The 14,619-nt window shown below is 37.0% G+C and overlaps 1 protein-coding gene across 7 annotated transcripts in view; it reads right to left on the bottom strand.

Moving 5' to 3' along the window:
* Positions 1 to 12,468, bottom strand: part of jakmip3 (Janus kinase and microtubule interacting protein 3) — a 46,720-nt gene extending 34,252 nt beyond the window's left edge. For 4 of the 7 annotated variants that reach the window (XM_062030584.1, XM_062030585.1, XM_062030587.1 and 1 more), the window contains exons 1-3: positions 12,316 to 12,424; positions 3,921 to 4,097; positions 3,578 to 3,820 (exon numbers count right to left, since the gene is read on the bottom strand). In XM_062030584.1, coding sequence (XP_061886568.1) covers positions 3,578 to 3,820; positions 3,921 to 4,055 — 378 coding nt within the window. In that variant the 5' untranslated portion in view covers positions 4,056 to 4,097; positions 12,316 to 12,424. Of the gene's footprint in view, positions 1 to 2,554; positions 2,583 to 3,577; positions 3,821 to 3,920; positions 4,098 to 12,315 lie in introns of those variants that run through there. The other 3 variants (XM_062030586.1, XM_062030589.1, XM_062030588.1) reach the window with 3 other exon arrangements.
* Between the last annotated feature and the right edge of the window lie 2,151 nt (positions 12,469 to 14,619).

The following is a 14,619-nucleotide window of genomic DNA, read 5'->3' as shown; positions in this document are numbered from 1 at the left end:
CATCAAAATCACCACTCTGTGTCTGGGGTACAAAACAGTGTTTGACTTACAGACTTCTGGGCAGACTCCTAAAGCAGATTTTAGAAAAAGGCTCTGCTTACCTTAAATTATGTTGGCCAAGTGAGTCTGTCCAGAAGATTGCAAGAAGTCGTCAATCAACAGCGTGCCATCCCGGACGAAGCCCCCAAATTGTTGCATTGACCAACTCTTCCTCCCAGGGATTTTCAGTTGCTGGTCACTCCCAAGTTCTTTTTATGGCACATAAGCTGGAGTTTAAATTGATCACCAGGCAGTAGTTGGTATTTTGTGGTTTATTCTCAAAGCTTTGACAATAAACGTGAGACCAATCCAGTACAGAAGCGTTCCCTCGCCCAGCTAAGATCGATCTCCCCTCCAAACCCACGGAAGTGCTGTGTCCTTCCATCTGTCCCTCGCTCCCACCCCCCATAGACGTTCTGTTCTACCCCCCTCTTCCCCTCCCTCCCTGTTGTCTGCTAGCCCAGCACCGCTTTGTGCTCTTATCTCAGAATCAGAATAGTTTTATTGCCATTGTTTGAGAACGGGTTCACAAACTAGGAATTTTTCTTGGTGCAAACGTGCGACATAAAACACATATAACACATATTTGGTAATAAAAAGAGCTGTAACTGAGCTATCAGATAGACTTAGAAGGGATTCAAGGAATTCCAGGAGCTGCTGTTAGGAGTTATTGTTCATTTGCCTGATGGCCGAGGGGAAAAAACTGTTCAGGTGGCGGGAGGTGTGGGTCTGGATGGAGCGTAGTCTCCTGCCTGAGGGGAGAGGGGAGAATAGTGTGTGTCCAGGGTGAGAAGAGTCAGCTGTGATCCGACCCACATGCCTCCTGGTCCTGGAGGAGAACAAGTCCTGGAGGGATGGGAGCTTGCAGCCAATCACCTTCTCAGCAGCACATACGATGCGCTGCAGTCTATTCTTATCCTGGACTGTGGCGCCGGGGAACCACACTGTGATGGAGGAGGTCAGGATGGACTCTATGATGGCTGAGTAAAACTGCACCAGCATCTCGGTCGCCACCTTAAGTTTCCTCAGCTGCCGCAGGAAGTACATCCTCTGCTGGGCCTTCTTGATGAGGGAGCTGATGGTCCTGGGTGATGGTGGTGCCCAAGAAACGGAAGGAGTCCACAATGGGGACGGGGGTGGGAGAGTCAATCAGGGTGAGGGTGAGGGGGGATGGTGGGGCTGTGACTTTCCTGAAGTCCATGATCATCTCCACTGTTTTCTGGGCGTTCAGCTCAAGAATGTTATGGGAGTCTCAACAGAGAGAATATTCAACGCTCTGACTCTCTCAGCAAGGACACTCGTAATGCAAGCACTTTGTACCAGATGAAACATTAGTTGATTAAAATATGACTATAGGAGATATAAAAAAGAAGTAACTATTAAATATGGATATATGTAATTATCCACTTCCGTCAATATATATATATATATATATATATATATATATATATATATATATATATATATATATATATATATATATATATATATATATATATACACACACTACCGTTCAAAAGTTTGGGGTCACATTGAAATGCCCTTATTTTCAATGAAGATAACTTCAAACTAGTCTTAACTTTAAAGAAATACTCTATACATTGCTAATGTGGAAAATGACTATTCTAGCTGCAAATGTCTGCTTTTTGGTGCAATATCTACATAGGTGTATAGAGGCCCAATTCCAGCAACTATCACTCCAGTGTTCTAATGGTACAATGTGTTTGCTCATTGGCTCAGAAGGCTAATTGATGATTAGAAAACCCTTGTGCAATCATGTTCACACATCTGAAAACACTTTAGCTCGTTACAGAAGCTACAAAACTGACCATCCTTTGAGCAGATTGAGTTTCTGGAGCATCACATTTGTGGGGTCAATTAAACGCTCAAAATGGCCAGAAAAAGAGAACTTTCATCTGAAACTACACAGTCTATTCTTGTTCTTAGAAATGAAGGCTATTCCACTAAATTGTTTGGGTGACCCCAAACTTTTGAACGGCAGTGTATATATATATATATATATATATATATATATATATAAATAAATATATATATACACACACACACACACATATATAAAAATACATTACCATACATACATACGTGTGTATTATGTGTATATACATATATATACATATATATACATATATACATATATGTATATATATACATATATACATATATGTATATATATATATATATATATACATATATATATATATATATATATATATATAAATAAACATAAAAATACATATATACACATACTGTATTCATATATACATAAATACATACATACATACATGTACATATATATATATATATATATATATATATATATATATATATATATATATATACATACTGTGACAGTTTGACCCCACACTGTCACTGTTTGACCTTTGGACTTCCTCACAGACCGTGCACATTTGTTGGGAAGCTCAACTTGGACAAACTACAAACATTCAATCTTGTTAGTCAGTGAAAAGCATGTGCTCAACAAACAAATTGTTACCTGTCACTCACCATGGCTCTGAACAGTTGACTAAAAGAGTCAGGGTGGGGTTGAGGGCTTTATATAGGTGAACACACCTGCATTCACTAATTAGGCCAAATTTGGGTCGAACCATGATTATCAAAAGCTGGCTGTTACAGAAGGACACTGGACATTTAAAAGTGATGTTACCAAAGCCTGAATACACTGTGTACAAAAATGACTGCACTACACATGCAAAAGTACTATGTGAATACTTTTTAGACATGTGATGGTTATTTATGGTGTAATTTACAAAATAACTTTTCTTAAATCCCCCTGTCAAATTGGTTCCAGCTAGTGGGCGGAACTATGGGCTATTTAAGTTGGAAAATGCCGTTTTTCTGCCAGTCTGCTGTGGGTCACTGCCAGAGGAGGTTCTGTCCTGGGCAGGAGTTTGGGTCTCCATGCATTATCTACTGAGGTGATTATTCTGATGATGAGATGTTGTGTTGTAACCGCTTAAATGAGTTTTGTTGATTGCTAATAGATTTTGCTAAATCTGTTTTGATTATGTAATTCTTTAATTTGACATATTTGATTATTGACCTTTGATTATGAATACATGTATGTTATAATAGATGATTTACATTTTGATTATTTTTAATATGCTTATTTTGATGAATTATATAGGCCTATTTAACGCATGCAACTTTGAAATTTATTTAGAATATAAATGTACTATATATAATATACTATACTAATATTGCCTCTGTTTATTACCATTACAGATTGTAGGTGCTTTGTTTTCCTGTCATTGTTCACCTTTTGAAACTTTTTGGGATTTCAATAAATGTTTGTAAACTGTTACCAACTGCGTGCCTTGCCATCCTTGATTTGAAAGTCTGGTTTGCAACGGTTACATTACCTTCACCCGAGGCGGGGTGTGACACATACATACATATTCATATATACATACATACATGCATGTACATACATACAAACATACTCATATATACATACATGTACATATATATATACACACACACACACGTCTTGGATCACCTTATCCACAGAGCCGTCCCTGAGCGTCAGGACTAAACCATTCAGCCGATGAATTTCTCCATCCTTGATTTTGATAACTCTCATCAGCTCCATCTCGTGTTGCCGTAGTAACGTCTCCCTGGTAACAGTTAATTCTTTTTGCTTCTCCTCATGCAATTTAGTCTTCAGCTCCGTCATTGCTACGGTGGCCCGGTGATGCTCGGTCCTTAGTTCCTGGCTCTTGTCTCTTTCCAGACGGCTTACCTGACATCACACACACAACAAAAGTGCATCAGTAACACACACACACACACACACACACACACACACACACACACACACACACAGAGAGAGAGTTCTTCACCTTGTTCTTCTCCTGCTGAAGTTCCACCTGGATGTTGATGAGTTTGGCTCTCAGCTCGTCATTGACAGCTTGAACCGTTGCCATGGTGTCCGGCCTCTCCCCCCTCCCCCGCCCCCCTGCAGCTCGTTTAGACATGTGTGACTTTTACTCCTCAGTCAGAGATCACTTCCTGTGTACCTGAGGACCACAAACAAACTTAAGTTTTCATCACCTGAACCAGACTAAGACCACATGTCCCATGGACCTGCTCTCAAACACACTAAGACCACATGTCCCATAGACCTGCTCTCAAACACACTAAGTCCACATGTCCCATGGACCTGCTCTCAAACACACTAAGACCACATGTCCCATGGACCTGCTCTCAAACACACTAAGACCACATGTCCCATGGACCTGCTCTCAAACACACTAAGACCACATGTCCCATGGACCTGCTCTCAAACACACTAAGACCACATGTCCCATGGACCTGCTCTCAAACACACTAAGACCACATGTCCCATGGACCTGCTCTCAAACACACTAAGTCCACATGTCCCATGGACCTGCTCTCAAACACACTAAGACCACATGTCCCATGGACCTGCTCTCAAACACACTAAGACCACATGTCCCATGGACCTGCTCTCAAACACACTAAGACCACATGTCCCATAGACCTGCTCTCAAACACACTAAGTCCACATGTCCCATGGACCTGCTCTCAAACACACTAAGACCACATGTCCCATGGACCTGCTCTCAAACACACTAAGACCACATGTCCCATGGACCTGCTCTCAAACACACTAAGACCACATGTCCCATAGACCTGCTCTCAAACACACTAAGTCCACATGTCCCATGGACCTGCTCTCAAACACACTAAGACCACATGTCCCATGGACCTGCTCTCAAACACACTAAGACCACATGTCCCATGGACCTGCTCTCAAACACACTAAGACCACATGTCCCATGGACCTGCTCTCAAACACACTAAGACCACATGTCCCATAGACCTGCTCTCAAACACACTAAGACCACATGTCCCATGGACCTGCTCTCAAACACACTAAGACCACATGTCCCATGGACCTGCTCTCAAACACACTAAGACCACATGTCCCATGGACCTGCTCTCAAACACACTAAGACCACATGTCCCATGGACCTGCTCTCAAACACACTAAGACCACATGTCCCATGGACCTGCTCTCAAACACACTAAGACCACATGTCCCATGTACTTTTGATCAACAATTTCCCTTGTGGATCATTAAAGTTTGTCTAAGTCCAGGTCACTTTGGTGAAGTTTGTCATTGAATTTCAAGTCTAGTTTTTTTTAAAGAGAAGAGGCCATGGTTTGACTTGTACTTATTTAAATGTACTTGTTTGACTTTTATTTAAATGTATTTGTTTGACTTGTACTTATTTAAATGTACTTGTTTGACTTTTATTTAAATGTATTTGTTTGACTTTTATCTAAATGTACTTGTTTGACTTTTATTTAAATGTACTTGTTTGACTTTTATTTAAATGTACTTGTTTAACTTTTATTTAAATGTACTTGTTTGACTTTTACTTATTTAAAGTTTACCGTATTTTCCGGACCATAGGGCGCACCGGATTTTAAGGCGCACTGCAGGTGAGCGGGTCAATTCAGGTCTATTTTCATACAAAAGGTGCACCGGATTATAAAGCGCATTAAAAGGGGTCATAATATATATATATATATATATATATACTGTATATTTTTTCTAAATGTAAAAGACTTCCTTGTGGTCTACATAACATGTAATGGTGCTTCTTTGCTCAAAATGTTGCATAGATGTTTTACACATCATCTTCAACCCACTTTCTGACAGTCTCTTCAGGATGCACCATTTTGTGGGCGCTCTTATTTACGTGCCTCCACTTGGACAGCGTCTCCTCCCCGTCATCTTTGTTGTAGCGGTGTAGCGTGCAAGGACGGGAGTGGAAAAAGTGTCAAAAGATGGAGCTAACTGTTTTAATAACATTCACACTTTACTTCAATCAATAACGGAGCAGCATCTCCTCACCCGTGGCTCACTAGTGCAACAACAACGCCCGAAATGTGTCCCGTGACCGAAACTCTCTAATAAGTAAAGTTCCTTGGGTGAATAATGTAAACTCACTACACCGGTGTGTTTTAGTGCTTTCATGGTGAGTTCACTGACAGATATAAGTAAGAACTTTACACTACTTTAAATTAGAAATGGCAACAGCGGAGGATGAATGTCACATAACAAGAAGAAGCTTATCCACTACCTCACTGGAATGACTACCTCACTGGAATGACTACCTCACTGGAATGGCAACAGCGGAGGATGAATGTCACATAACAAGAAGAAGCTTATCCACTACCTCACTGGAATGACTACCTCACTGGAATGACTACCTCACTGGAATGACTACCTCACTGGAATGGCAACAGCGGAGGATGAATGTCACATAACAAGAAGAAGCTTATCCACTACCTCACTGGAATGACTACCTCACTGGAATGACTACCTCACTGGAATGACTACCTCACTGGAATGGCTACCTCACTGGAATGGCAACAGCGGAGGATGAATGTCACATAACAAGAAGAAGCTTATCCACTACCTCACTGGAATGACTACCTCACTGGAATGACTACCTCACTGGAATGACTACCTCACTGGAATGGCAACAGCGGAGGATGAATGTCACATAACAAGAAGAAGCTTATCCACTACGGTGTCGGCACAGACTACAAAGGCGGACGTGTGCAAATTATTCAGGACTTATGCAGATCCCAAATACAGATCAGCAGGTACCAGAAGGTAAGAAAAGTTGATTTTGCATAATATTGCGAAACAAAACGCCAGATAATGTCTTACCTTATACACACAGCATAATAATACTGGTATGTTGAAGCACAGTACAATCCATCAAGTGGTGTGGCTTCATAGCTTACCAAAGTCCTACTAAAACATTTTGCAAGATTTTTGAGCGCCGTGTGTAATGTTCTATATTTTCAATGGAACATATAACATTTTGGTGTTGTTTACTTGAGTCACATTGCAGTCTACACATATCTTATGTGTGACTGCCATCTACTGGTCACACTTATGATTTCACCATGTACCAAATAAAATAGCTTTGAGGTCGGTAAGCACAACCAGAATTATTCCGTACATTAGGCGCACCAGGTTATAAGGTGCACTGTCGAATTTTGAGAAAATGAAAGAATTTTAAGTGCGCCTTATAGTCCGAAAAATCCGGTTCTTATTTGACTTAGTAGCGTATTCTACACAGCGATGAATGCATCTATTTAGCATCTGCAAGCAAAACCAGGAAGGACAACAGGCAAAGAGGAACTAGGCCCTAGTAGCGTCAATAGAACCAACAAACATAACAAATGGAACCAATAAGCTCAAAAGGACGAGTAGCACAAATAAATATTTTTTAAAGCCAGAAGACTCACAAAAACTAACAAAATTAGTAGGTGTAAAAAACAAACAAACAGAACATTTAGAACCAGTTAGTACAATAAATAAACATTCAGTAAAACCTTTAGAACCAGTTAGTACAATCAATACCAAACATTCAGTAGAACCTTTGAAAACCAGTAAGTAAAATCAATACCAAACATTCAGTAGAATCAGTTACTACAATAGATACCAAATATTCAGTAGAACCAGTAAGTACAATCAATACCAAACATTCAGTAGAATCAGTTACTACAATAGATACCAAATATTCAGTAGAACCAGTGAGTACAATAGATACCAAACATTCAGTAGAACCAGTTAGTACAATAGATACCAAACATTCAGTAGAATCTTTAGAACCAGTAAGTACAATCAATAACAAACATTCAGTAGAACCAGTTAGTACAATCAATACCAAACATTCAGTAGAACCAGTTAGTACAATAGATACCAAACATTCAGTAGAACCAGTTAGTACAATACCTGTAGATACCAAACTTTCAGTAGAACCAGTTAGTACAATAGATACCAAACATTCAGTAGAACCAGTTAGTACAATAGATACCAAACATTCAGTAGAAGCAGTAAGTAGACTAAATAGCAAACATTCAGTAGAAGCAGTAAGTAGACTAAATAGCAAACATTCAGTAGAACTAGTAAGTAGACTAAATAGCAAACATTCAGTAGAAGTAGTAAGTAGACTAAATAGCAAACATTCAGTAGAAGTAGTAAGTAGACTAAATAGCAAACATTCAGTAGAACTAGTAAGTAGACTAAATAGCAAACATTCAGTAGAACTAGTAAGTAGACTAAATAGCAAACATTCAGTAGAAGTAGTAAGTAGACTAAATAGCAAACATTCAGTAGAAGTAGTAAGTAGACTAAATAGCAAACATTCAGTAGAAGTAGTAAGTAGACTAAATAGCAAACATTCAGTAGAAGTAGTAAGTAGACTAAATAGCAAACATTCAGTAGAACTAGTAAGTAGACTAAATAGCAAACATTCAGTAGAACTAGTAAGTAGACTAAATAGCAAACATTCAGTAGAAGTAGTAAGTAGACTAAATAGCAAACATTCAGTAGAAGTAGTAAGTAGACTAAATAGCAAACATTCAGTAGAAGTAGTAAGTAGACTAAATAGCAAACATTCAGTAGAAGTAGTAAGTAGACTAAATAGCAAACATTCAGTAGAACTAGTAAGTAGACTAAATAGCAAACATTCAGTAGAAGTAGTAAGTAGACTAAATAGCAAACATTCGGTAGAACTAGTAAGTAGACTAAATAGCAAACATTCAGTAGAAGTAGTAAGTAGACTAAATAGCAAACATTCAGTAGAACAAGTAAGTAGACTAAATAGCAAACATTCAGTAGAAGTAGTAAGTAGACTAAATAGCAAACATTCAGTAGAAGTAGTAAGTAGACTAAATAGCAAACATTCAGTAGAAGTAGTAAGTAGACTAAATAGCAAACATTCAGTAGAAGTAGTAAGTAGACTAAATAGCAAGCATTCAGTAGAAGTAGTAAGTAGACTAAATAGCAAACATTCAGTAGAAGTAGTAAGTAGACTAAATAGCAAACATTCAGTAGAAGTAGTAAGTAGACTAAATAGCAAACATTCAGTAGAACTAGTAAGTAGACTAAATAGCAAACATTCAGTATAACTAGTAAGTAGACTAAATAGCAAACATTCAGTAGAAGTAGTAAGTAGAATAAATAGCAAACATTCAGTAGAACTAGTAAGTAGACTAAATAGCAAACATTCAGTAGAAGTAGTAAGTAGACTAAATAGCAAACATTCAGTAGAAGTAGTAAGTAGACTAAATAGCAAACATTCAGTAGAAGTAGTAAGTAGACTAAATAGCAAACATTCAGTAGAAGTAGTAAGTAGACTAAATAGCAAACATTCAGTAGAACTAGTAAGTAGACTAAATAGCAAACATTCAGTAGAAGTAGTAAGTAGACTAAATAGCAAACATTCAGTAGAAGTAGTAAGTAGACTAAATAGCAAACATTCAGTAGAAGTAGTAAGTAGACTAAATAGCAAACATTCAGTAGAAGTAGTAAGTAGACTAAATAGCAAACATTCAGTAGAAGTAGTAAGTAGACTAAATAGCAAACATTCAGTAGAAGTAGTAAGTAGACTAAATAGCAAACATTCAGTAGAAGTAGTAAGTAGACTAAATAGCAAACATTCAGTAGAAGTAGTAAGTAGACTAAATAGCAAACATTCAGTAGAAGTAGTAAGTAGACTAAATAGCAAACATTCAGTAGAAGTAGTAAGTAGACTAAATAGCAAACATTCAGTAGAAGTAGTAAGTAGACTAAATAGCAAACATTCAGTAGAAGTAGTAAGTAGACTAAATAGCAAACATTCAGTAGAAGTAGTAAGTAGACTAAATAGCAAACATTCAGTAGAAGTAGTAAGTAGACTAAATAGCAAACATTCAGTAGAAGTAGTAAGTAGACTAAATAGCAAACATTCAGTAGAAGTAGTAAGTAGACTAAATAGCAAACATTCAGTAGAAGTAGTAAGTAGACTAAATAGCAAACATTCAGTAGAAGTAGTAAGTAGACTAAATAGCAAACATTCAGTAGAAGTAGTAAGTAGACTAAATAGCAAACATTCAGTAGAAGTAGTAAGTAGACTAAATAGCAAACATTCAGTAGAAGTAGTAAGTAGACTAAATAGCAAACATTCAGTAGAAGTAGTAAGTAGACTAAATAGCAAACATTCAGTAGAAGTAGTAAGTAGACTAAATAGCAAACATTCAGTAGAAGTAGTAAGTAGACTAAATAGCAAACATTCAGTAGAAGTAGTAAGTAGACTAAATAGCAAACATTCAGTAGAAGTAGTAAGTAGACTAAATAGCAAACATTCAGTAGAAGTAGTAAGTAGACTAAATAGCAAACATTCAGTAGAAGTAGTAAGTAGACTAAATAGCAAACATTCAGTAGAAGTAGTAAGTAGACTAAATAGCAAACATTCAGTAGAAGTAGTAAGTAGACTAAATAGCAAACATTCAGTAGAAGTAGTAAGTAGACTAAATAGCAAACATTCAGTAGAAGTAGTAAGTAGACTAAATAGCAAACATTCAGTAGAAGTAGTAAGTAGACTAAATAGCAAACATTCAGTAGAAGTAGTAAGTAGACTAAATAGCAAACATTCAGTAGAAGTAGTAAGTAGACTAAATAGCAAACATTCAGTAGAAGTAGTAAGTAGACTAAATAGCAAACATTCAGTAGAAGTAGTAAGTAGACTAAATAGCAAACATTCAGTAGAAGTAGTAAGTAGACTAAATAGCAAACATTCAGTAGAAGTAGTAAGTAGACTAAATAGCAAACATTCAGTAGAAGTAGTAAGTAGACTAAATAGCAAACATTCAGTAGAAGTAGTAAGTAGACTAAATAGCAAACATTCAGTAGAAGTAGTAAGTAGACTAAATAGCAAACATTCAGTAGAAGTAGTAAGTAGACTAAATAGCAAACATTCAGTAGAAGTAGTAAGTAGACTAAATAGCAAACATTCAGTAGAAGTAGTAAGTAGACTAAATAGCAAACATTCAGTAGAAGTAGTAAGTAGACTAAATAGCAAACATTCAGTAGAAGTAGTAAGTAGACTAAATAGCAAACATTCAGTAGAAGTAGTAAGTAGACTAAATAGCAAACATTCAGTAGAAGTAGTAAGTAGACTAAATAGCAAACATTCAGTAGAAGTAGTAAGTAGACTAAATAGCAAACATTCAGTAGAAGTAGTAAGTAGACTAAATAGCAAACATTCAGTAGAAGTAGTAAGTAGACTAAATAGCAAACATTCAGTAGAAGTAGTAAGTAGACTAAATAGCAAACATTGAGTAGAAGTAGTAAGTACACTAAATAGCAAACATTGAGTAGAAGTAGTAAGTAGACTAAATAGCAAACATTGAGTAGAAGTAGTAAGTAGACTAAATAGCAAACATTCAGTAGAAGTAGTAAGTAGACTAAATAGCAAACATTCAGTAGAAGTAGTAAGTAGACTAAATAGCAAACATTCAGTAGAAGTAGTAAGTAGACTAAATAGCAAACATTCAGTAGAAGTAGTAAGTAGACTAAATAGCAAACATTGAGTAGAAGTAGTAAGTAGACTAAATAGCAAACATTGAGTAGAAGTAGTAAGTAGACTAAATAGCAAACATTCAGTAGAAGTAGTAAGTAGACTAAATAGCAAACATTCAGTAGAAGTAGTAAGTAGACTAAATAGCAAACATTGAGTAGAAGTAGTAAGTAGACTAAATAGCAAACATTCAGTAGAAGTAGTAAGTAGACTAAATAGCAAACATTCAGTAGAAGTAGTAAGTAGACTAAATAGCAAACATTCAGTAGAAGTAGTAAGTAGACTAAATAGCAAACATTCAGTAGAAGTAGTAAGTAGACTAAATAGCAAACATTCAGTAGAAGTAGTAAGTAGACTAAATAGCAAACATTCAGTAGAAGTAGTAAGTACACTAAATAGCAAACATTGAGTAGAAGTAGTAAGTAGACTAAATAGCAAACATTCAGTAGAAGTAGTAAGTAGACTAAATAGCAAACATTCAGTAGAAGTAGTAAGTAGACTAAATAGCAAACATTCAGTAGAAGTAGTAAGTAGACTAAATAGCAAACATTCAGTAGAAGTAGTAAGTAGACTAAATAGCAAACATTCAGTAGAAGTAGTAAGTAGACTAAATAGCAAACATTCAGTAGAACTAGTAAGTAGACTAAATAGCAAACATTCAGTAGAAGTAGTAAGTAGACTAAATAGCATTAAAAGAAGAGTTCCAGTAGAAGATGTTTCCAGTTGGCCAGCAAGAATAAAGATCATTGTTGTTGTTATCATTCTTTTGTGAAGTAACGCCATCGACGTTACGTTACTGCCAAGGTGCGCACGCACGCGCCAGTCAGGTGTCATCACTCACCGGCCAATAGGAAAGCTGCAAGGCTGCATCGTGTTTAGTAATTAGCCAGCAGCTAAATAGCACGAGGTGTTCTCCTTCTTCCTCCTCCTGCACGTGCGCGTGCACGCAGCACTTAGCCATCAGCTGTTAGCTTGTGTCCTCATCCTCATCCTCATCTTCATCTTCATCCTCCCAGCATCCTCCGCTGTGACGTCATCAGCACGGCTGATTCCAGGTCGGTTTCTACTTTTTTCTTCTTCATCTTTTATTGATGACCAGCGGCGTGACATTAAAGCATTTAAGGACGTTAAAACAAGGAGAAAAAACACATATTTACAATCATTATTTTATCAAATCAAACACATTAAAACCATTTCTAATGGATTCATGTGCACTTCTCTGTTGTTTTTAATTGAGTGGAAATAAAATCGACTTCTGACTGCTTTCTTTGATTTGGCCGCATGATGATGACGTCACTGGCATGAGATTAGGACATACATTTTAAGATTAAGATGAACATATCTAAATAGTTCATTAAAATTGATACTACAGGACTGTGTGATTCTTGCCAACAGATAGAAAGTGTAGGACATGTTTTAATACATTGGAGGAAATATAATAGAGAAAGGGGAATACTGGAAAGTAAATTAGCGAAAGAGAATATTAGGTTAGCAGTGGAAGATGTATTAGGATTGCACTCAGAACACATAGGTTATAAAGCAATATACACATTTTTTAAAAACACTGGGTTAAATAAATAAAAGAATATAGTCCTCGGTCCACACTCCATTACAGTAGGTGGCGCTAATGCTCACCACAAGGTTGCTTTCCAACCGCCATGAAAATCAAAATAAGACTAAGAAGAAGACGACGTCACTGGCATCAAGACAGCAGAGACGAGGCACGAGTGAAGAATTAAACACGTCCATCAAACTTGTCTTCTTCTAACGTGAGTTTGTCCAAACTAGAATTAAACACGTCCATCAAACTTGTCTCCTTCTAAACGTGACTTTGTCCAAACTAGAATTAAACACGTCCATCAAACTTGTCTTCTTCTAAACGTGACTTTGTCCAAACTAGAATTAAACACGTCCATCAAACTTGTCTCCTTCTAAACGTGAGTTTGTCCAAACTAGAATTAAACACGTCCATCAAACTTGTCTCCTTCTAAACGTGAGTTTGTCCAAACTAGAATTAAACACGTCCATCAAACTTGTCTTCTTCTAAACGTGAGTTTGTCCAAACTAGAATTAAACACGTCCATCAAACTTGTCTTCTTCTAAACGTGAGTTTGTCCAAACTAGAATTAAACACGTCCATCAAACTTGTCTTCTTCTAAACGTGACTTTGTCCAAACTAGAATTAAACACGTCCATCGAACTTGTCTTCTTCTAAACGTGACTTTGTCCAAACTAGAATTAAACACGTCCATCAAACTTGTCTCCTTCTAACGTGACTTTGTCCAAACTAGAATTAAACACGTCCATCAAACTTGTCTTCTTCTAAACGTGAGTTTGTCCAAACTAGAATTAAACACGTCCATCAAACTTGTCTTCTTCTAAACGTGAGTTTGTCCAAACTAGAATTAAACACGTCCATCAAACTTGTCTCCTTCTAAACGTGAGTTTGTCCAAACTAGAATTAAACACGTCCATCAAACTTGTCTTCTTCTAACGTGAGTTTGTCCAAACTAGAATTAAACACGTCCATCAAACTTGTCTCCTTCTAAACGTGACTTTGTCCAAACTAGAATTAAACACGTCCATCAAACTTGTCTTCTTCTAAACGTGACTTTGTCCAAACTAGAATTAAACACGTCCATCAAACTTGTCTCCTTCTAAACGTGAGTTTGTCCAAACTAGAATTAAACACGTCCATCAAACTTGTCTCCTTCTAAACGTGAGTTTGTCCAAACTAGAATTAAACACGTCCATCAAACTTGTCTTCTTCTAAACGTGACTTTGTCCAAACTAGAATTAAACACGTCCATCAAACTTGTCTTCTTCTAAACGTGAGTTTGTCCAAACTAGAATTAAACACGTCCATCAAACTTGTCTTCTTCTAAACGTGACTTTGTCCAAACTAGAATTAAACACGTCCATCGAACTTGTCTTCTTCTAAACGTGACTTTGTCCAAACTAGAATTAAACACGTCCATCAAACTTGTCTCCTTCTAAACGTGAGTTTGTCCAAACTAGAATTAAACACGTCCATCAAACTTGTCTCCTTCTAAACGTGACTTTGTCCAAACTAGAATTAAACACGTCCATCAAACTTGTCTTCTTCTAAACGTGAGTTTGTCCAAACTAGAATTAAACACGTCCA

This window comes from Entelurus aequoreus, linkage group LG21 (assembly GCF_033978785.1).
Source record: "Entelurus aequoreus isolate RoL-2023_Sb linkage group LG21, RoL_Eaeq_v1.1, whole genome shotgun sequence".
Classification (NCBI taxonomy): Eukaryota; Metazoa; Chordata; class Actinopteri; order Syngnathiformes; family Syngnathidae; genus Entelurus; species Entelurus aequoreus.
The sequence above is the reverse complement of the archived record's forward strand: the minus strand, read 5'-3'. Positions and strand labels throughout refer to the sequence as shown.